At 37.2% G+C, this 21406-nt stretch overlaps 1 protein-coding gene across 1 annotated transcript in view; it reads right to left on the reverse strand.

The window, feature by feature from the left end:
- Nucleotides 1–3268: 3268 nt before the first annotated feature.
- Nucleotides 3269–21406, reverse strand: part of NLK (nemo-like kinase) — a 176862-nt gene continuing 158724 nt past the window's right edge. The window contains exons 8-11 of the mRNA XM_012648294.1: nucleotides 19234–19320; nucleotides 8904–9102; nucleotides 7910–8003; nucleotides 3269–5074 (exon numbers count right to left, since the gene is read on the reverse strand). Of these exons, the coding sequence (XP_012503748.1) occupies nucleotides 5020–5074; nucleotides 7910–8003; nucleotides 8904–9102; nucleotides 19234–19320 (435 nt within the window). The 3' untranslated portion in view covers nucleotides 3269–5019. The remainder of the gene's footprint in view (nucleotides 5075–7909; nucleotides 8004–8903; nucleotides 9103–19233; nucleotides 19321–21406) is intronic.

The following is a 21406-nucleotide window of genomic DNA, read 5'->3' on the forward strand; positions in this document are numbered from 1 at the left end:
AAGTAGAATCATACAATATTTGTTCTATCTGGCTTATCTCACTTAGCATAATGTCTTCAAGGAACATCCTTGATGTACATGTATCAGAATTTCCTTTTGTTTTGAGCCTGAATAATATCACATTGTATGTATATATCACATTTATCCATTCATCCTTGATGAACATGTGGGTTGTTGCCACCTTTTGGCTATTGTGAATAATGCTGCTATGAGCATTGGTGTACAAATACCTGTTCACGTCATTGCTTTCAATTTTTTTTTTTTTTTAGAGACAAGGTCTTGCTCTGTTACCCAGGCTAGAGTGCAATGGTCTGATCATAGCTCACTGCAACCTTGAACTCTTGGGTGCCAAGTGATCCTCCCACCTCAGCCTCCCAAGTCACTGGGACTACTGGCACACACCACCAGGCCTGGCTAATTTTATTTATTTTTTACAGAGACAGGGTCTCACTACATTGCCCAGGCTGGTCTTCAACTCCTGGCCTCATAAAATCCTTCTGCCTTCGCCTCCCAAAACGCTGAGATTACAAGTGTAAGCCACTGTGCCCAGCCTCAATTCCTTATATATATACCCAGAGTGGAATTGCTCGATCATTTTTGAGGAACTGGCATGCTGTTTTCCATAGCTTCTGCACCATTTTACATTTCTACCAGCAATGTACAAGGGTTCCAATTTCTCCACATCCTTGCCAATATTTCTATAATATTTTCTGATAATTTTTAATCATTTGCTTTAAATATATTTTTGCCAGAATTTTGTAGCTGCAGATTCATGCTAATTCTAATTATGGAAACTGTTTACCATATAAACTAATTGGAAAGTCCTCACTGGCAAACCAAACAGTCAAAACAGATTTACCTTCTGTTGGAAGAAGTTCGTGTTCATTTTATACATGTTTCCACAAAAACCATCTTCACTTCTCAATTTTAAGACAGGCACAGCTGTGCCATGAATTTGCTGCCTGGAAGAAAGAAAAATACTGCCAGTCTCAGTATTTTTCCTAATGCTCTCTTTGCTTTACTTTTCAGGGATTCTCTCTCAGGATTGATGGATTATCAAGTAGTGAGATGAGAGAGGTAAGGTCTTTATAAACAAAAACTATTTCAAATTTTCCCTTTAGTTGGCAACCCAGGAACACTGTGACACATTAATATCTGAGATGTATAAGAAGTACATATTTCTTTTATAAGTGGGAGAATGATGAAGAGCGAAGGGAGGAGGAAATCCTGAAGGGAAAGAGAATGGGGATGGAGGAAAACAGACAGTGATGTTAACTCTCTTAAGAACCTATGTGCCCATGTACCTCCTGGAGAGTCTTCATTTATCCTCAGGGGTATGCATATCCCAGTTTAAAGAATGCTGCTATAATTTATCACCCCCACCCCTAAACATTATTATTTTACACAGTCTGTGATGCTTAATTTTCTCCACATTCTCACCAATTCTTTGTTTACTATTCTTGCACTGGAGATCTGCTTTTAGTTATTACTTTTTTTTTTTTTGAAGTAAAGTAATTCCCCTTTAGAATTGCCTTTGGAGAAGCTCTATTGATAGTAAACTAAACTTTTCTGAAAATGTCTCAAAAGTTGTCTTAATTTCAAAATTCATGCAAATTTTACATTCTATTCTTAATATATCCTTTAATATAAAATATTTAAATAACATACCATAGAGGGAAAACAAAATAAAAATTCCAAACCTTATGAGCCATCACAAGAGATTATCTCCATCTTCTGGGTTCTTAAGCTGCACACAAACTGCAGATGATTACAGCCCTAACTTATCTGTCCATACTGACTCTACTGGCCTAAGGAATTCCACATTTTTGCAATTCCCAACAATAAAGAAATAAGGCACAAATCCCCTTTGTTTGGTAATAAGCAGGTCAATATATTTTCTCTAATATTTGTGAAGAACTTTAGTTTCAAAATGTTCTATGTGCAGAGTCATAGATGTAAATGATGTAATTTGTAAATGAAGAAAGCTGGTGTTCTTATTTAAGCATTATTGATATTAATAAGGCTTCCTTATAAGCAATTCTTGCTCTTAGTAAGTACTCAAAATTTTGTTGAATGAATAAACTAATAAATGTGTATGTATCAATTCATATGTGCTAGAACAGTCAACTCCCCCATGCCAGGAAAAAAAATCCATTCATTTTGCTAAATAAAGAAAAGATAGGGGGAAGTACATGCCATCTCCAAACTCAAGAGTAGTGTTGCTTTATCCGGCCTCAGGGTAAGTATTCTGAAGCTAGGCAGTCTGATTTCAGGCCTTGATTCCACCACTGAGCTGGGACTTCTTCCTTAGCTGGAAGTGCCTTTGGGTTGCTAGGGATAGGAGGCAGAAAGGAAGAGCAGGGAGGGAGTCAAGTCCCTTGACCAATCTACTTCATACAGAGCAATCTACTTTTATTTAATATATCAGACTCTAATAGATTGGAGTAAGATTTCACATGGAGATAGAGTTCTTTGCTTCAAAAGAAAAAAAGTTTGAAAACCACTGGATTAGAGACTCTAAGGTCTGGAAAGACTTCCATATTTTAACTCATTATTAATAATTTCTTTTTACAGGGGAAATTGTCCCTTTTTAACATTTTTAAATTTTTCTTAAGTGATAGGGTCTTGCTTTGTCACCCAGGCTGGAGTACAGTGGCTCACTATAACCTTGAATTCCTGGGCTCAAGCAATCCTCCAGCCTTAGCCTCCCAAGCAGCTAGGATTACAGGTGTGTGCCAGCATGCCTGCCTATTTTTTTTTTTTTTTTTTTTGTAGAGGTGTGGTCTCACTGGGTTTCCCAGGCTGGTCTTGAACTCCTGGCCTCAAGCAATCTTCCCACCTTGGCCTCTCAAAGTGCTAGGATTACAGGCATGAGCCACTGTGCCCGGCGGATTAATTTATTTATTTCAGACAGGGTCTTGCTCTGTCTCCCAGGCTGGAGTGCAGTGCCACAACTGCAGCCCTGAACTCCTGGGCTCAAGCGATTCTCCTGCCTCAGCCTCCCGAGAAGCTGGGATTACAGGGGCAATCTACCAGAACTTGATGTTGTATACATTTAAATCATGTCTTTGATATCAGTTAACTAAGTTTTCAATATGTTTTTATCAATCTAAAATTTCTTGGAAGATTTCAAAAACAACTAATATCCTCAAAGATCAAACTGGAAATATAAATAGGAAATGTCTCAAAACTTTGCAAAGTCAGGATACAAGCTGTACTGAAGAGAGAAAACAAAGGAAAAAAAGTGAAATAAAACAGATGACACATCTTTTTCAAATGTCACATTTAATGTTTTCACCACTGTACTTCAAATCTACATTGTACAAAGTGACCAGAAAGTGTGCCACGGTAATTGACCAACCTCTGAGATTGTACCTTTCACACCAGTGTCTTCTTGGGCTCTTTTGATACTAAACACGTTTCTCATTCAAGTGAATTGAAATGCTTCAGTTGGGTTGATTCTCAGGAGCCTCATAAAAAAAAACAAAGATATTGCACCATCTTTGTTTAGTAATTCAATGTTTGTTTCTTTCACAGCAAATAATTACTTCATTGAAGTTAAAACTTCCAAACATAACTTATTAATAGTCTTCAAATTCAGCTCAGATCACTCAAGATGAAAATACTCTGCTAAATACAGATAACTTACAATAACTTTAACAGTTAATTGTCCATAACACACACCAAGGTTTTTTCCTAGACCAATTTTAAGACGATCCATTAGTATTCCTTGTACAGGTGAAAAACGATCTTCAATTTTCTTGTCTTTTTATTTTTAATATAAAAGTTGGAAGGGACATTCAAGTTTCAAGTCTCCACATTGAACTTAAAAAAAAAAAATAGTCATCATCAGCATGTGGAGGTAAACAAGCCAAGTTGTATAACTCCAGGAGGTAGAGGCCTTCAATTTGTATTCATATATACATATGCACAGAAGAGTTCAGTGTTCCAACAGCAAAAAGAATTTGTCAAAAAGTAATAAGTTATTTACTACTGTGACATTTCAAGACTCCCACAGCTTTGCCTAAGGACACAAACACATTTGACATAATTCCCTATGTGCCTTTTTTTGTGGCTTTAAATTTTTTTAAAATTTGTTTTTGTCTTTTATTCATTATTTTTTTATTGTCCAGTGCAGGAAAAGTCTCACAAAATTTCACAGACCTAAAATGTGCAAGCTAGTTCTCTCTCTATACAGTAATGTTGGGATTCTTTTGAAATTAGCCCAGAAATGAATTATTTACACACATGAAAGATGCATGCTTGGGGTTCTTTTATGTAAGAAAGAGCAGAAAAACTTCTAATAAAAATAGATTAAATATATATATATATATATATATTTATACTGGGTGAGGAAAACAAAAGTTTAGTCTCGCCTAGTCACAAACTCATTCTCTCTACCCACAACATTGGATTTTAGACAGCACACATCACCATCACGGCTCTAATGAGAAGCTAATTATAGGGCTTGATCATTAGGTGGCATGCCCCTCCTCCCCCCTCCCCCCAGGTGCAGCCACGATCAGCTCACGTGGCTCCATGATTGGTCGCAGGCAAGGTTTCTAGATTCTTTAGTTTTAGAAAACCCCAAATCTTTAGGAATGGCTCAAATATCAAAATGTATGACTGTCCTTTGTGTGTATGTGTGTGTGTGTGTGTGTGTGTGAACAATCTCACTTCATTTTAAAAAAGAAAAACAAAACAAAAACATAAAACCCCAAACTCCCAAATTTGGTTCAATTCTCTTTTGTTCTGAGGTGAGCCATAACAGCTGCACTAAATTCATAAAACATGTGCAACTCTGGATAAAATATTTTTCTTCTAAAAGCACAACCACTTTACAAGATTAAAAGTCTAGTAACATTTCTAAATATTATTCATATCATACAAGTAGTGGTTGTTAATTTAAAACTTCATTAGTAAAATTACAGTACAAGCATGATTAACCTCCAGAATTGCAAATCCCAGACTCCAGTGGAAAGCTACATTACATCTTCAGTAGTACATTATCTTCCACCATCACTCCCACACCAGAGGAGATGGGGGCATCTCAGATGGCTGAGCAACAGTGGAACTGGAAGAAAATGGAGAGATGGTGAAATTAGTTGTAATGCCACAATGGGCAAAAGGGCAATTCGCTACTGCCTGTTTTCTTTTTTTTTCTTTTATATATATTTTTAAGGCTGGTCAAGTGGAGCAGTGGGAGTGGAGAAGGAACAAAGGAATCTGTAACTGGTTGTGATCAATTAGTTGTAAACACCACTGCACTTGGAACAGCCACTACTGCCTATTTTCTTTTCTTCCTTTAAAAAAAATTGTAAAGTTCATTTCTGGATTTTTATTTGTTTCTTTAACTTCTCTAAAGTTGAATTTGTTCCAAATGTTCGTTTAAGGATCTGTTATCTATCATGAGGCAATATGGTATAGTGGCTAATATATGGGTTTGAAAACAACATGTCATTTACTAGCTGTATGGCACAGAGCAAGTTCTTTAATCTTTCCTCACTTGGAAAGAGATAATGCTGTCTGCCTCATAGCATATTGTGATGAATAATTGAGATAATGTATGTAAAGTGTTTTCTACGGCACCTACGTCATAATGTAAAGTAAATGGTAGCTATTATAAATAATAATGTTTATAATCAATCAGGAAAACAGCCTTTAAGGATGTAGAATTATTCATTTAAAAGTAGCCTTTCAAACAACAGTGACTTCGAGAGGACCTAGTTTGAATGAGTCTCACACGCATATTTGTATTAAGTATCAATGGGGTACTATGGATAATAATTTAGTATTTGTTATCCACAGATCTGTTATTAGTTATTTCCCATGTCCAGGTTGCGAATTGGATTGTAAATTTGAGGAAGAAGGGTGTAACCACTCTGCTTCCCCAGGACCCAGGATGACTTGCACCTGGAAGGTGCTAAAACACCTAATTGACTAAGTCACTGACTCTTAGGGAAAAATATTAAAACAAAGTAATTTAAACTAAAGAGAAGTAAAAATGCAACTTAATTCCTTCTTTCTATGGAAAAATACATGGAAGAAATGAAAGTCACCTGACTTACAAATTTTAAACAAAAATTCTTGACTGTGGTTCAACAAACTACTTCAATACGACACGGGGAAGGGAAAGAAAAGCAGGGGGATGGGAAAGGAGAGGAGAAAGGAGACCGTGTGGCCTCTCAGATCCAAATCCACCTTTGTACTGCTTTGTGATACTAGAGCCAGCCTGTTCATGGCTCCACTTTGGCACCTGGCTTAATGTTAGCCTTTGTCAACAGAGGGCGCTGGGAGGGCACTGCAAGGCTACAGCATCAGGAAGCTTCCCTTCCTGGTTCGTTGTGTGTGTGTGTGTGTGTGTGTGATATAGAAGGCCCTTCCTGGTTCTTGTGTGTGTGTGTGTGTGTGTGTGTGTGTGTGTGTGATACAGAAGGCCCTTCCTGGTTCTTGTGTGTGTGGGGGTGTGTGTGTGTGTGATATAGAAGGCCCTTCCTGGTTCCTGTGTGTGTGTGGGGGGGTGTGTGTGTGTGATATAGAAGGCCCTTCCTGGTTCCTGTGTGTGTGTGGGGGTGTGTGTGTGTGATATAGAAGGCCCTTCCTGGTTCTTGTGTGTGTGGGTGTGTGTGTGTGTGTGTGATATAGAAGGCCCTTCCTGGTTTGTAGGGGTGTGTGTGTGTGTGTGAGAGATGTAGAAGGCCCTTCCTGGTTCTTGTGTGTGTGGGGGTGTGTGTGTGAGTGATATAGAAGGCCCTTCCTGGTTCTTGTAGGGGTGTGTGTGTGTGTGTGTGAGAGATGTAGAAGGCCCTTCCTGGTTCTTGTGGGGAGTCTGTGTGTGTGAGTGTATGTGTGTGAGTGTATGTGTGTGTGAGTGTATGTGTGTGTGAGATGTAGAAGGCCCTTCCTGGTTCTTGTGGTGTGTGTGGGTGAGATATAGAAGGCCCTTCCTGGTTCTTGTGGTGTGGTGTGTGTGTGTGTGTGTGTGTGTGTGTGTGTGTGTGAGATGTAGAAGGCCCAGCTTTGGTCGACCCAAACTCTCTGGCAAGTTTCTCAGTGGGTCTCTTTGATGGACCAGTTCTGACCACACCTTTTGGCCCATTCCTTTACCACCCTCATGCTTTGTGTTCCTGAGGTAGCCATACCATCTCCAAAGAGGTCCTTGGGTGGAGGGCCCTCTTCTAAATTCTTAATTTCTTTCTTGTTTACTCTCGCTCAGTCTACATGGAGTAGTTGCTTTCTGCATTTGCTATTTCAGGACCCTTTGGAATCCTCTTTTATGCCTTTTAGTAGTTAACCATCTTTTCCTAGTTAATGATTCTTGTTATTAAATTTTCCCCATTCTTACTACTGGAGTGGTTTCTTTTTCCTGACAAGACCCTGATTGACATAAGGAGTTAAGGGAAAAGAGATCAAAAGAAGGAAAGGACAAAGAGAGACAGGAGAATGAAGCTTGCTGGGTTCCAAAGTAGGTTCATAGCTCTACCATAAGCCTGTTGGCTTCTCCTCTTAATATACCAGCAGTCAACCTATAAAAAAATAAATTTTCTTGTTTCTAGTTATTATTTAATGGGGTGGGAATAGTAGTGGGAACTGAGGTGACCATGACTAACTCCAGGGCAGGTGGCTGCCATGCTGCTGCTGCAGTGGGACCTCATATACACGATCAGGTGGCACAATGGTCACCTGGGGAAAACTGCAAAGCAACCAATGGTGAACTGGCACTAGTGTGAAAACTGAAACTTACATTTCCAATACGCTTTTTCTAAAGCCAAAGCTCATAACAGAAACTTTCTGCCTGACCTTTTATCTATGTTACCTAATCTAAATAAAAACAGAAATATGCCAACAAAATCACAACAGCATCCTTTTAATTCTAAAAAGAATGTCAGAATTACATACAAATAGTTACCTAATAAAGCTCTTAAAAGCAGCAGACTGAGGGTTGATGCAGAGAGGCACTCTGTTTCCTTTCTGCTGTTCCAAAATGAACTGGTGAATAATTTCTGTGGAGAAAACAAACATCATATAATCCACGCCAATTTGCAGGCCTGGGAGCAGTGAATTCTCAGCCAACTCTAGCCAGCATTTCCTACTGGTTTAATTAAATCAAATACACATCATCTCTCAAGCAGAATTCAGCTGAACTTTCCTGAAACTAAAATGACAGTTGTTGCTAAACACAGGCAAAAAACCCAATGGTGGCATTACATAGACTAGAAACTCCATCAGTGGGAAGAATAAAATGCTCTACAAATTTGAGAGACACTCTACAGGGTTGGCATTACGGGTGAACTCTTCTAAGTTGTTGGTAATTATTGCCTTTTTGAAGATCATTTAAAAACATCAGTTGGTAGTTTTAGGTATATAGTTTTGGGTGGTTACTTTGGGGACTACCCTTTCTCTTCTAAAATGTCCTAGGAGCAAGTCACTAAAATCATTCAGAACTTTGGATGTCATTATCCCCACCCTATCATAATAGGAGATCATGCAATGAAATTTTACAAGTAAACTATCAGAAATTCCTTTCTCTTGTCATCATCCAAGCAATGATTCCCTCAGTAAATTTTTATCCTTTTTGAAATTTTGTATGTTATATAAAGAAGTCCAATATGTTTCCTTCAATGGAATGACACTAAGTAAATACATATCAAATATGTTTTGAGTCACATTCACTAAATAAACTTTGAAAACAAGGACAAAATATTCATTTCTTTCTTTGACCTTCCCCTGGATGTAATATTAAATCAGCATTTTTATATTCTGGACAAATAGCTATATGCAAGGTTGTAAAATAAACCTATGGAGAAGCTTTGGTCACCACCCAGACCTCAGCTCTTCCTGGCCACATAACAGAAAAAGTTACTAGTCATCTTGCTTGGCCACAGGCCAAAACACATACTCACCTTTAACCTGTCGGACAGAACTGAGGTTCTTCTCAAAAGTGTCATCGAATTTGGGATTGGTGACAGGCTCAAAGTCACTGGTATAAACTCTTCCAGTAGAGGTGGAAAAGCAACATTTACACATACACGTGTGATAGCGTAGTCGCCCTTCATCTAGGTAGGGGTGGGCTAAGGCATCCTTAGCGGATATTCTTTTGGACTGAAATCAAATTTAGAGACCAGTACATCAACACTACAGATAAACATGACTGTTCACACAGGATCTTTCACAGGACATAATAACTGCTTTACACAGCTTACACTTAATTTATAGTACATCCTGTGCAAAGCGGGATCATTGAATTTAAAGGTGGGTAACATAGCATTACAGGGAGCATATGACTTAGGAAAACTACTATTATCAGCGACTACTATATAGCATTTAGAAATGCCTTTTTGCTAAAATTCTGAAAAGTTTCTACCTTGAGATGTATGCAGGGTCAAAAATGACAAATATCATGGTATTTAAATATGTAATACTTCCAAGAGGATAAGTTTACATTTTAAATCACAGGCTATATTTTCTAAATATGTGTCAACATTTAGAAGAGATGTGATCACAGTGGCAATTTTATAAAGTTGCTTGACACTTTTATTCTCTTCAAATATCAAATAGAGTAGGGCAAAGCATATCTATCGCTGCTGGAATTAGGCAGCAGATAGTGATCTGCCTGCCACATTTTGAGAGCTCAGTCTGAATACCAGGAGTCTAGTCTAGCCTATGTTTTCTGGCACTTTAGATCAGAATACTTAATATATTCTAGTTTCAGGTTTACTTGAAAATCATAAACTTTTTAGCTCATTGCTCCATTAAAAAACTAAAGAAAAAAATGGTCCCCTTTTTTAGCTCAGTAGACATATGAGTACTACTAAAAGAAAGTGAATTTTAAAGGATTTAAGGATGGACTTCAGAGTACAGAGTACAACAAAAACTGTCACTTTGCCCTGCTTCCAATACGGTCAAGTACTTCACATAACACAGTTTAAAAAAGAAAACCATTTTGTACTAAAAAAAAAACACCCCATAAATAACTAGATCATTCTGATTGGTTCTGGTCCCCCAAATAATGTTCCCCATAAACCTGGATTCCCTAAAAACACTGTTATCTCTGATTTTTGCTATTCTTATGTAAAAAGGCATGTCATGAACTTTCACGATGTGATAATCACAGAAGAAAGAGGCTGTTTATCCACTGTGAATAGACAAATGTAAACTTGATAACTTTGGTTTTTTACCTCTTAGTACCTGTTATGTTTTGTATTTGGTGATCTAGCTCTTCCGAAGTCTGACTCCCTTGCACTCTTAGCAAAGTAAATTTTTTCTTTTTTTTTTCCCTAAAAAACTCTGAGCCTTCCCTTTGATAGCTATTCCTGGAGGTTTCACTGGGATAGAGTTCCACTGTTTGAACCCAAAGAACCAAACAGGCTGACAGTGTTGTACTGTGCCCAGTCCTAGACCCCTTGGAGCCCTTAGCTCCCCTTCCTTGACTTCTCTGGTCACCAGTTTCATGTATGGGACTGAGCTCTCTAGCCTTTCCACAGTAAATCTGGCCATGTCTGTTTGTGAATGAACATGCCAACTCTCCACGATGGTGGGGGCAGTGATTGAGTCTGGGTTTTAATTTTATTATCTGACCATTAATCATTTCTGTCAGGTGGCAGAAATTGGGTCCCAGTAAGCTGCCACCAGCAGCTGGAATCTGGTTCCTATGTTATCCTTTTGTGCCTGTGAATTGTGATATTTCCTGAAACTTAATATAAATGCAGAGATGAAAAGATTTTGGTGTTTCTCTGACTATGGACAGCATGCTCTGTATGCACCAATATGGGTTCCTCTAAAGTGTTTTACCTAAGAGAAACCTTTGAACAAAAAGTAAATCAAATCCCTGGCAATGCAATCAACTTCCATTTCTCTAAACATATTAATGTCTCTTTAGGACTTCTCAAATAAGACTAAAGAAAGGAGACTGTCATTTTATAAAGGGTATGAACATTGAAAAGAAGAAACTATACTGCTAAATTGAGAAAGAAATCACAAAATTACTCAGATTTTCAATAATGGTGTTCTTTTGAAGGACCTAACGGTGCTTAATTACGTATTATATGTCTTAGTTACATATTGCACACATCTTGTTTCTTTAAATGATCAATATTTGTAATAGGTATGGACACCTGCTATTTCGTTGTCCAGATTTTGTTGATTTATCAAAATTGGCTCCTCTAGTTTTGAATAAAAGCTAACAAAATTTTCCATTTTACAAATATAAAATATGTCTAAGTAAACAAATTGATGTACTCTGTATACTTTAGAAGGGGACTGATATACCATATTATAAGATCTCTTAAAATTAAATGGAGCAAACTCCTATTCCAATGGGCTTTTAGAAACAATATCAATACTTTAAAAACATGTAAAAGAAATTTAAAGATTTAAAAAATATTTCTCTTTCTTATGCATTAAATATGTTGGTTCTTTAGAAATTGTTTCTTGCTAAAGCTATAATTCAAAGATTAAATAAAGGGCTGGGCACGGTGGCTCACGCCTGTAATCCTAGCACTCTGGGAGAACCAGGCGGGAGGATCACTTGAAGTCAGGAGTTTGAGACCAGCCTGAGCAAAAGCGAGACCCCGTCTTTACTAAAAATGAAAATAAATTAGATGGGAAACTAAAAATAGGAAAAAAAAATTAGCCAGGTGTGGTGGCACATGCCTGTAGTCCCAGCTACTCGGGAGGCTGAGGCAGGAGGATTGCTTGAGCAGCAGGAGTTTGAGGTTGCTGTGAGCTAGGCTGGCACCATGACACTCTAGCCTGGGTGACAAAGCGAGACTCTTGTCTCAAAAAAAACACAAAAAAACAAACAAAAAACCCCCAACAACTTAAAAGTTTTAATATCAAGTATATAACTGATAAGATAAAGAGGTCATGTGATATTTCTATGCAAGATGACTCTGGACAAATTAGTGTGAGTTAATAACAATTTTTAAAAAAAAACTGTTTTTGTTTTGATTTTACTACCATGTAAAAATAATGCTAGCACAATATTCTAGTTTATACCAGTTTGGGGTTTGTTTTCTCACAAATGGTCTAATCATTTTGAATTTCTTTGATTTTTTTCTACTGGTTTTGCTGGTCAGATAAGCCAATATCACTTTGTCTAATATTGTGGAATTGCAAAATTATGTGTTCAACTAAATTAGATGAAGGATAACAGTAATGTGCTTTTAAAAAGAAATTAGTTTTTATAATGCTACAAATCATAAGGACTTAATATGTTAACTTAAATTTTAATTTCCTGATTCTTAGTTAACATCGAGACCTTACTAATATTGCATTAATAAAGTCTTTGCGTACCCAGACAACATAATTTTATACACCTAGGCTCTTCATTAGTACATTACAGAGTAGCCATCAAGAAACAGTTAAAAAAGATGTGCATATACCTTTGGATTACGTTAGAGTACACATTTGTTTTTTTAAAGAATGTAAATAAGAATGGGTATGATGGTAGGAAGATGTGCACACAAGAAAATGGATGCATTTTGTTTGTCAAGGGGAAAAAGCAAATAATGTCTAAATTCCTAAACATTATTGTTACTTATTGTTGTTAAAAATATTGCTTGTAACTATCTATTGCCTTTGGATAAATTAAAGTCTCTAGAGATTTGCTTAATGTCTTTACTATTTTGAGTTAATAGTTAATCAAATCTTTATAAATTGATTATTATACCTCATCCATTCTAATATTGTTGTTAATTTTTATAATAAAAGAACCATGGCCCTTTCATGTTAACATAGTCTAGTGGTTTCTGCCTTTTCCGTTTTCACATTTGCATAAAGCCCCCTCATATAAGCTAAAGATCAGGAAATGAGTCTTACAGCGAGTCTTCTGTAAGAAACCTTGTAAGGACCTCAGTAAATGACTGTATCAGGTACTTCTGACTATTGTCATCAGGGAATAAACGCATAGTTATATACAAAGGTTGAGTATCCCTTATCCAAAATGCTTGGGCCCAGAAGTGTTTAGGATTTTGGAATATTTGCATATACTTTTTTTTTTTCCTTTAGAGACAGGGTCCTGCTGGAGTGCAGTGGTGTGATCACAGCTCACTCACTGCAACCTTGAACTCCTGGGCTCAAGCAATCCTCCTGCCTCAGCCTCCTGGAGTAGCTTGGACTACAGGTGTGTTCCAGAATATCTGCATATACTTGATGAGCTATCTTGGGGATGGGACCCACATCTAAATATGAAATTTATTTATGTTTCATATACACCTTATACACATGCCTGAAAATTAATTTTATACAATATTTTAAATAATTTTGTGCATGAAACAAAGTTTGTGTATACTGAACTACCAGAAAGCAAAGGTGTCACCATCTCAGCCCCCCATCTGGACTATCTGCAGTTGTTTGGCAATACCATCAGTCCTGACTGAATTTTTTTTTTTTTTTTTTTTTGAGACAGAGTCTCACTGTGTTGCCCAGGCTAGAGTGCTGTGGCGTCATTCTCCCTCACAGCAACCTCAAACTCCTGGGCTCAAGCGATCCTCCTGCCTCAGCCTCCCAAGTAGCTGGGACTACAGGCATGCGCCACCATGCCCGGCTAATTTTTTCTATATATTTTTAGCTGTCCAATTAATTTCTTTCTATTTTTAGTAGAGACGGGGTCTCGCTCTTGCTCAGGCTGGTTTCGTACTCCTGAGCTCAAACAATCTGCCCGCCTTGGCCTCCCAGAGAGCTAGGATTACAGGCGTGAGCCACCGCGCCCGGCCAGTCCTGACTGAATTTATATGTTATTGATAAGTAATCATTTTCTGACACTTATTCACACATAAGTACTTAATGGTAAAAAATATGACATACCATTAACACAGTGAAAAAAATGTGTTCAGGGTAACTAAGCAGCACAGTAGCAACATCAGAATACCTGTATCAGCTCTTAAACAACAGCAACGATGAACAATGGTAGGCTTTCAGTCTTAACCTATGATACTGTGTTTTGATTAAAAACTGTATACCGTACAGCATCTTATTTTTTTTGGTGAAAGGAAATATCGGAAACAATTGAGGGACTAGGAAATGGGTTCTCTAGGGATGAGGAGGCATACTGCTGGATGGCTTTTTATTTATTTATTTATTTGTTTGTTTGTTTTTATTTTTTGAGACAGAGTCTTGCTCTGTTGCCCGGGCTACAGTGCCATGGCATCAGCCTAGCTCACAGCAACCTCAAACTCCTGGGTTCGAGCAATCCTCCTGCCTTAGCCTCCCGAGTGGCTGGGACTACAGGCATGTGCCACCATGCCTGGCTAATTTTTTCCATGTATTTTTAGTTGTCCGCTAATTTCTATTTTTGTTTTTTTAGTAGAGATGGGGTCTCGCTTTTGCTCAGGCTGGTCTTGAATTCCTGAGCTCAAATGATCCTCCCGCCTCGGCCTCCCAGAGTGCTAGGATTACAGGCGTGAGCCACTGTGCCTGGCCATGGATGGCTTTTTAAAATGTTTCCTCTAGGGTCATCTGCCTTATTAACAATGGTTTTTGTCTTAGAAGTCTCTCTTTGATTTTATAAACTGACATGATTTCTTATTCTGTTATGAATGCATGTTGCTACAGTCCTTCAATCACATTTTTACCATCTTGTTTATAGGCACTTTTTCTGCAATGTTGACGTCATCCTTTTTCCCTCCAGCCAAATGGAGGAGAATGCCATATTCATCAACACTAATATCATGATCACCTTGATTCAGAACCATTTCAGCTACTTTATCACTGGTCCATGAATAAACAACTGGAGCCTCATTATCAATTAAAAACTTTTTTGATTCCTACTTCTTCCAGCTTACTGATATATTACTCTGAAGGTATATTTTTTACATATGGAAAGGAGTCAGACATCATTTTTTTTTTCACTTGACATGCTGAAGGAATCCTTCAGAGTTACCACCATGTTCATCATCATCACTGAACATAGTTGCAGGCCAGAGGTTGTGCCAGGCACGCACAAGTGTATCCTTAGTCACTGTGTTCCAAGCACTGGCAACAGCATATGTGGCATCCTTCATGCCAAACCGCTTTGTAAACCTTCTACACCTATGTGTCTGTTCACTGCTGCTAGCGTGCTGTCCAAGATGTTTTATATTTAGTCTTCACTGATTTAAGAATCCCTTGGTCACATGACTGAATTAATGAAGTCACATTTGGGGGAAAGTACATGGCATAAACATTATTTTGAATGAGAATTTCAGCTGGAGAATAAGCATAACGGTTGTCAAGGAATAACAAAATCTTACAGTTGTCACCTAGTCCAGCTTCCCTGCAATGAGCATGAGCTGCTTATACAAAATGTTAGTGAAACCAATCAGAAAAGATGTCTTTGGTGATCCATGCCTTTTTGTTAGCAAAATAATGGACTGGTAAAAAATTTACTCTTTGAAAATGGTAAGAACGCAAGCTTTTGCCTATCACAGCACATTTACACTTATGCATGCCTGCTGCATTAGCATATCCCAGCACAGTTATTCTGTCCTTGGCATCCTTAATTCCTGTAGCCCCTGTCTCATCAGATGTAGTCAGTGTCTTTCTAGGGCAATAAAACCAAAACAGTGATGTTTCATCAGCATTACAGACTTGTTCTGGCGTCAGATTTTCATCAGCAATGACTCTGGTAAACTCAACAATGTATTTTTCTACTGCTTTGTGATCAGCAGACATGCTTTATCACCACAAATCCATTGGAAAATTTAATGCTATGTCTTTTCTTAAATTTCTATAACCAGCCTGTTGAATATTCATAGTTCACTTTAATTTTCATTTTATCATGATAGATCTTTGCTTGTTTTATGACCAGCATAGCATTAAGTGACATGTGTTCACTGAGATGCTGATGGATCCATACTTAACTACATGATCAAGATCTTCATTTTTAGTTTTATGCAGTGTTTTTCTATTTTTTATTCACTTTCATTCATCACTCTCAGCACAAAACTTCACCAGATTATCCTTCTGTTTCTTCAGGTCATATATGGTAGTCATTTCAACACCATATGTATGACCTTTCACACTTATATCACTATCCAGTTTCTCTAACAGCTTGACTTTCTATGCTACAGAAAAACATAAATACTTCCTCTTTTTATTTTATCACCGTTACCTGTAGGGATATCTGCTGGCCTTTTTGACATTTTCCACAATATTGTATATCACAGAGCAGAAAACAAGCAAAAAAAACCCACAGTGAGTAAGGCACATAGCTCTTGGCCCCATGTAGGACATCACTGAGAATTGTCATTGGCTTGTCTGGCGTGCACACACACCATTTTATTATCCTTTGTGGGCATGCTTGTAGTGAAGTAATCTGGTTGTGTTTGGAATAGAGATACCACAGCTGAAGAAGGCTTGGAGGGTCTTTTTTCCCTTGGGAACACTGAATAAACTGTGTGTTATTTGTCTCCATTTTGACTATGACGTGCCACATGAGGTCAGACGCGGAATTTTCCATTTGTGGCATCAAACTCAAAAAGTTTTGGAGGCCAGCTGCAATGGCTCATGCCTATAATACCAGCACTCTGGGAGGCTGAGGCAGGAGGATTGCTTGGGGCCAGAAGTTCAAGACCAGCCTAGGCAACATAGCAAGATACTGTTTCTACAAAAAATAAGGAATATTAGCTGGGTGTGGTGGCATGCGTGCCTATAGTTCCAGCTACTTAGGAGGCTGAAGTGGGAGGATTGCTTGAGCCCAGGAGTTTGAGGCTGCAGTGAGCTATGTTCGGGCCACAGCACTCCAGCCTGGGTAACAGTAAGGGACTCTGTCTCTAAAAAAAATTAAATAAAATAAAATGCAGATTCCTAGGCTGTATTCCTAAAGGATTGTGATTTAGGGAGATGGAGTGCTAGGAGTCTATAAATTAAAAAAAAAAAAAAAAGAGAGAGAGAGAGAAAGAAAAAGAAAAGGAAAAGAGACCTGAGCTAGCACATAAGGATGCTCAGCCCCCTTGCCATGTGACTCCACGGAGTCCCCACCAACAAGAAGGCCCTCCACCAGATGCTGCCACTCAACCTTGGACTTCCTAGCCTCTGTAACTGTAAGAAATAAATCCCTTAAAAAAAAAAAAAAACGTTTTGGAGTAGGGATGCTCAGCCTGTGTATGTCTGTGTGTCTGTATCTCACCACAGACAGCTGCCTCTTGGATTGAACCAAGTAACTGAATCAGAATTTCCAGTAATGTTTCAGTCCAGGAGAGGACATGTTGTGGCAGTAAACTGTTTAGCCCAAGATCAACAAAATGAGAATTAACTAGCTACCTCAGACTAAATGGACTAAATAAACATTCTGATTTAATTATGATTAATGGTCTATTTCCCATGGATATTAACAACAAAAATCTCATTTCTTTATTCTTAATGTATTGCCAACTCTCAATTTAATAGGTTAAAATCAGAATGAAACTCTCTTTAAATTGTTCTGACTGAACCCTCAGAACTAGAAAGAAAAGAATCCTTAATATAGATCATAAACTAATAAAGCATCAGGCCAATTTAAAAATAATAATTCTATAAAATGTAACAACATATATGGGTTAGCCTTGTTCTATAAGATAATGATAAAAATGGCTAATTATTAGCTAGTGTTCATTAACTAAATTTCTTTATTTAATGACCATGTAGTTATTTATGTAGATTCAGTAAGAACAGGTCCTTCTCCTTACAGATAAATCTTGTATTTATAACTATGACCACACCAAAGTTTCATTTAATTAGGTGTGATAATTCCACTGTTAAGGAATAAGGACTACACTTCATATGTAGAACTTAATGTCTAAAAGGCCTCCCAGGAAAATGTGCTTCCTATGGCTAGGAAATTCCAGCCTTGAAGGTTGTAAAGACTGACTTCCTGGCAGATCAGGAGTATTAATAAACATGGGATCTCAGAGAAAGAGGATACCTGACAGCTATAAATACTGTAAGCAAACCTAGCAGAAGTGAATTAGGGGTTCCTCAATCTAAATAGAACTAAAAAAGAAAATATTTCTAACACAAAAGTAAATTTTAACCCTAGGGCCTTTACAAAATCCTCTATGAACAGATAGAAATTACCTCTGAAGCTTGAATTTCACATGGCTCTAACTTTGTTAATCATATAAAAGGAAGTTCTTTATGTACTAATCAACATCTTCTGTTAGCTTTGTAGATCATCTTGCCAAATAACACAAAATATCAAATTAATGATACTAAATCACTAGCTTATTAAGCAAGTTATGTGACTGAAACTGTCCTTAACGGGCTTGGTGGTGGTCAGGGAGACCTGACCACAAGGAGAGACTGCAGAAACAACAACTGACTGCCATGTTGTCTTGCTTCCAGTATCACTAAACACTTTACATACCACAATAAAAAAAACAAAAAACAAAACAAAGAAGAAAACAAAACATAAACACCAAAAAAAACACACACAAAAATCTACACTGTACCCTGAGACGTCACAAAAATAACTTGGGTCACCCTGATGGTTCTGGTCTCCCAAATAATAAAACCTAGACTATTTCTCACAAACTTGGACTCCCGAACAGAACTTTTTTTATCCCTAATCTTTGTTATGCTGATGTCTGAAGATAATTATGACCTTTGTGGATCTGATAATCTTGTGAGAAAGTTGCTGTTTTCTCATTATACAGATCCATGTAAACTTGGTAACTTTGGTAGTTTTGTGTTTTTTTATCCTTTAAATACCTGTTGTGTTTTGTATTTGGTGACTTCCTTGTATTCTTGGCAAGTAAAGTTTTCTTTTCTAAATGCTTCCATTTTTGAGTCTTTTTTGACAATAGTTATTGGCACAGATATGAATAGTAAATATTCTTTGGATAAATGAATAAATGAAGAGCTAAACTTATGGTGTGATTTGTAGAATGTCCAAGAAGAGTCCAGAAAGGGTATTTGGAAAAGCTTCTGTCGCAACAACCCAGACTAAACATTTCCTTATGCAATATAATGGGCAGATTTTTTCAAATAATCCTAAAAATTTTTTTCTCCTGATTTAACTTGAGGTCAAACTCCTTTTACAAATACCGAGATAAATAAGAATGATACAGTTTGTTATCTCTTCACCACCTAGACTCTTATTTGTTAATAATCAAAATTTTGTGTGATGAGTAAGCATGATACACATGAAACTGGGGATTTAAGTTTATCTTTTGAAAAGTCATTATTTACATTGCCAATATATTCAAAACCAGGATGTTTCTCTTAGAAGATATATTTTTAATTCATTAAAGAGATATAAAAATAAATACTACTTACTGGATCAAAGACCAACATCCTGCAAAGGAGATGAACAGCTTCGTGTGTAGCCTGGCTAGACAGGGTATAGAGTACAGGAAGAGATGGCTGTGAAAAAATTAAAATTAAAATATTTAAGTGAGTCTTTGTGTAGTTATGGAATACAACCAATTTGTGATAAGGTAAGTACTCAGCTGAAAAGACAATGTTGCATGTAAGTCTAAATTTAAGGGGGACAAGTTATCCCTCATTAACCAGTCTTCAAAAGCAACAATTGTCATTACTTCCAGAAGTATATTTTATGTTTCATGATTACCCATTGTAGTTCAAAGCACAAAAGAGCCTACAGAAAATGAAAACTAACACCGTGAGCCCTATATCTTAAATGCTTTGACAAGAAGGGAAGACTAAATATGCCTAGGGGCGGGAGAAAAAAAGATTTAAAACCTTGGCCACGTCCGAAATAAAGCATGTAAACTGTAAGCATGTGAACTATATCTTATGGCAATATTACCATAAAGGTGCTAAAATACTAGTCCTAAAGAAGCTATAAGACACTCAAGAATTTACAGAATCTTCTAAGAAAGTACACCACTGGTGTTGATGGTTCAATCTGAATTACCTTTAGAACCAATTTCTCACTTAATTCTTTCGTAAGTGGCAGGCAAATCCACATGGCCATGTCCGACCCCTCCTGCACTGGGCCAGGGAGATGGCTTTGATGACCTGAGAAGCCAGAGAGCTTAAAAAGCTTCTGTTTCACTGCTAAGAGTGTCAGGGGACAGAGCAGATGAATGGCATCATTGCTCTGACTCTCACACAAGTAAATTCTTTAACATAAAAGAGAATTAAGGAAGGTGACAAAAAATGTTTAGACACTCCCTTTCTTCTAATGGCTTTGAAAATTCTAAATGTATGGCCAAATTGTTACTGGCTTGATTTTCATACCATTTTATTTTTAAAAAGAAACTAATCTCTTAGTGGGGTAAATGGTTTTCCTAATGGTTTTCAGAACAGGCTTCTCCCTATAATCCGTCTGTGGCCAGACAAGGTTGGTAGGTCAAAGCCTACAAAAATCAGCTCAGATGACAACAAAGCCAAAGCTTGGTTTAATGTAAACCTAATTTTAGGAGTACTGACTTTGACTATGCTTTGGAAACTGAAGAGGAACAGTGCCACAAACTATATTTTATCTGAATCTGATCTCTTCCTAATAGCTCTAAATAATTCTTACATCCTCTGCTTTTTCAGGGATTCCTTATAAAACTTTGAACTTTTAAGAAATAATCTCAGGCTAGAGCAGCCTTTTATAGTCTCTGGGGCTTCCTATTTTGTATAATGCCCAGACTGTTTTATCATGATATTATAACTCTAGGTTTGTGGGAAAAACTCAAAAGAGATGCTTAAAAACATATGTGATCTGGTCCTGATGTCTTCTGCAGATACTGCTTCATCACATCATTTTAGAATTAGGCCATTTATTAATATATTTTGTTACTACATCATTAATCTATTATTATTAACATCTCTCTTATTATTATACATCTCTTATTATTAATACTATTATCATTCTGAGGCAAACTAGAAGCAATTTTTACTTGGAAACTCACATACTTCCTATGGGGGGGGTGGAAATCCTCTTATATTTTCTAGTCAGTAGATGAAAATTCAAAATATCACAGAAAGCACCCACCAGTTGAGCACTGGAAGGTCAGAAATAGCAATGTGAATAGCAATATAAGCAGGTCGCATGCTGGTGAAGCTCTCCACGACACCAGAAAAAGGAGAAGCAGAATACTAAAAGGTCTCCTGAGATCTTGAGCATAGCCTCGGAATCCTGCTATAACAACTACTAATATCAAGTATTTTATATATCTGCCTCCATCCAACAAAAGCCACAAGGGAAAATCCGAAAAGAATAACAAGAAGACATCTCAGATTGTCAGGAGGTAATTATTCATTATATAGAAGTTTTCTTCAGGATCAAAGAGTAATAGAGAGAATATTAGATGGGGATTCTATCTCTGTCTTGCCAGTAACTAATTAGATAAATCAATATGTCTGAACCTCAGTATCTTTAAGTATAAAATTACATATATGTACAGAACTCATACTGTATATTTTGCATCAAATATTTGAGGACCAACTACTATTCTTTGGTGCATTTCCATGTTTGCAGATAGACAATTATTTT

This window comes from Propithecus coquereli, unplaced genomic scaffold (assembly GCF_000956105.1).
Source record: "Propithecus coquereli isolate 6110/MARCELLA unplaced genomic scaffold, Pcoq_1.0 Scaffold281, whole genome shotgun sequence".
NCBI lineage: Eukaryota > Metazoa > Chordata > Mammalia > Primates > Indriidae > Propithecus > Propithecus coquereli.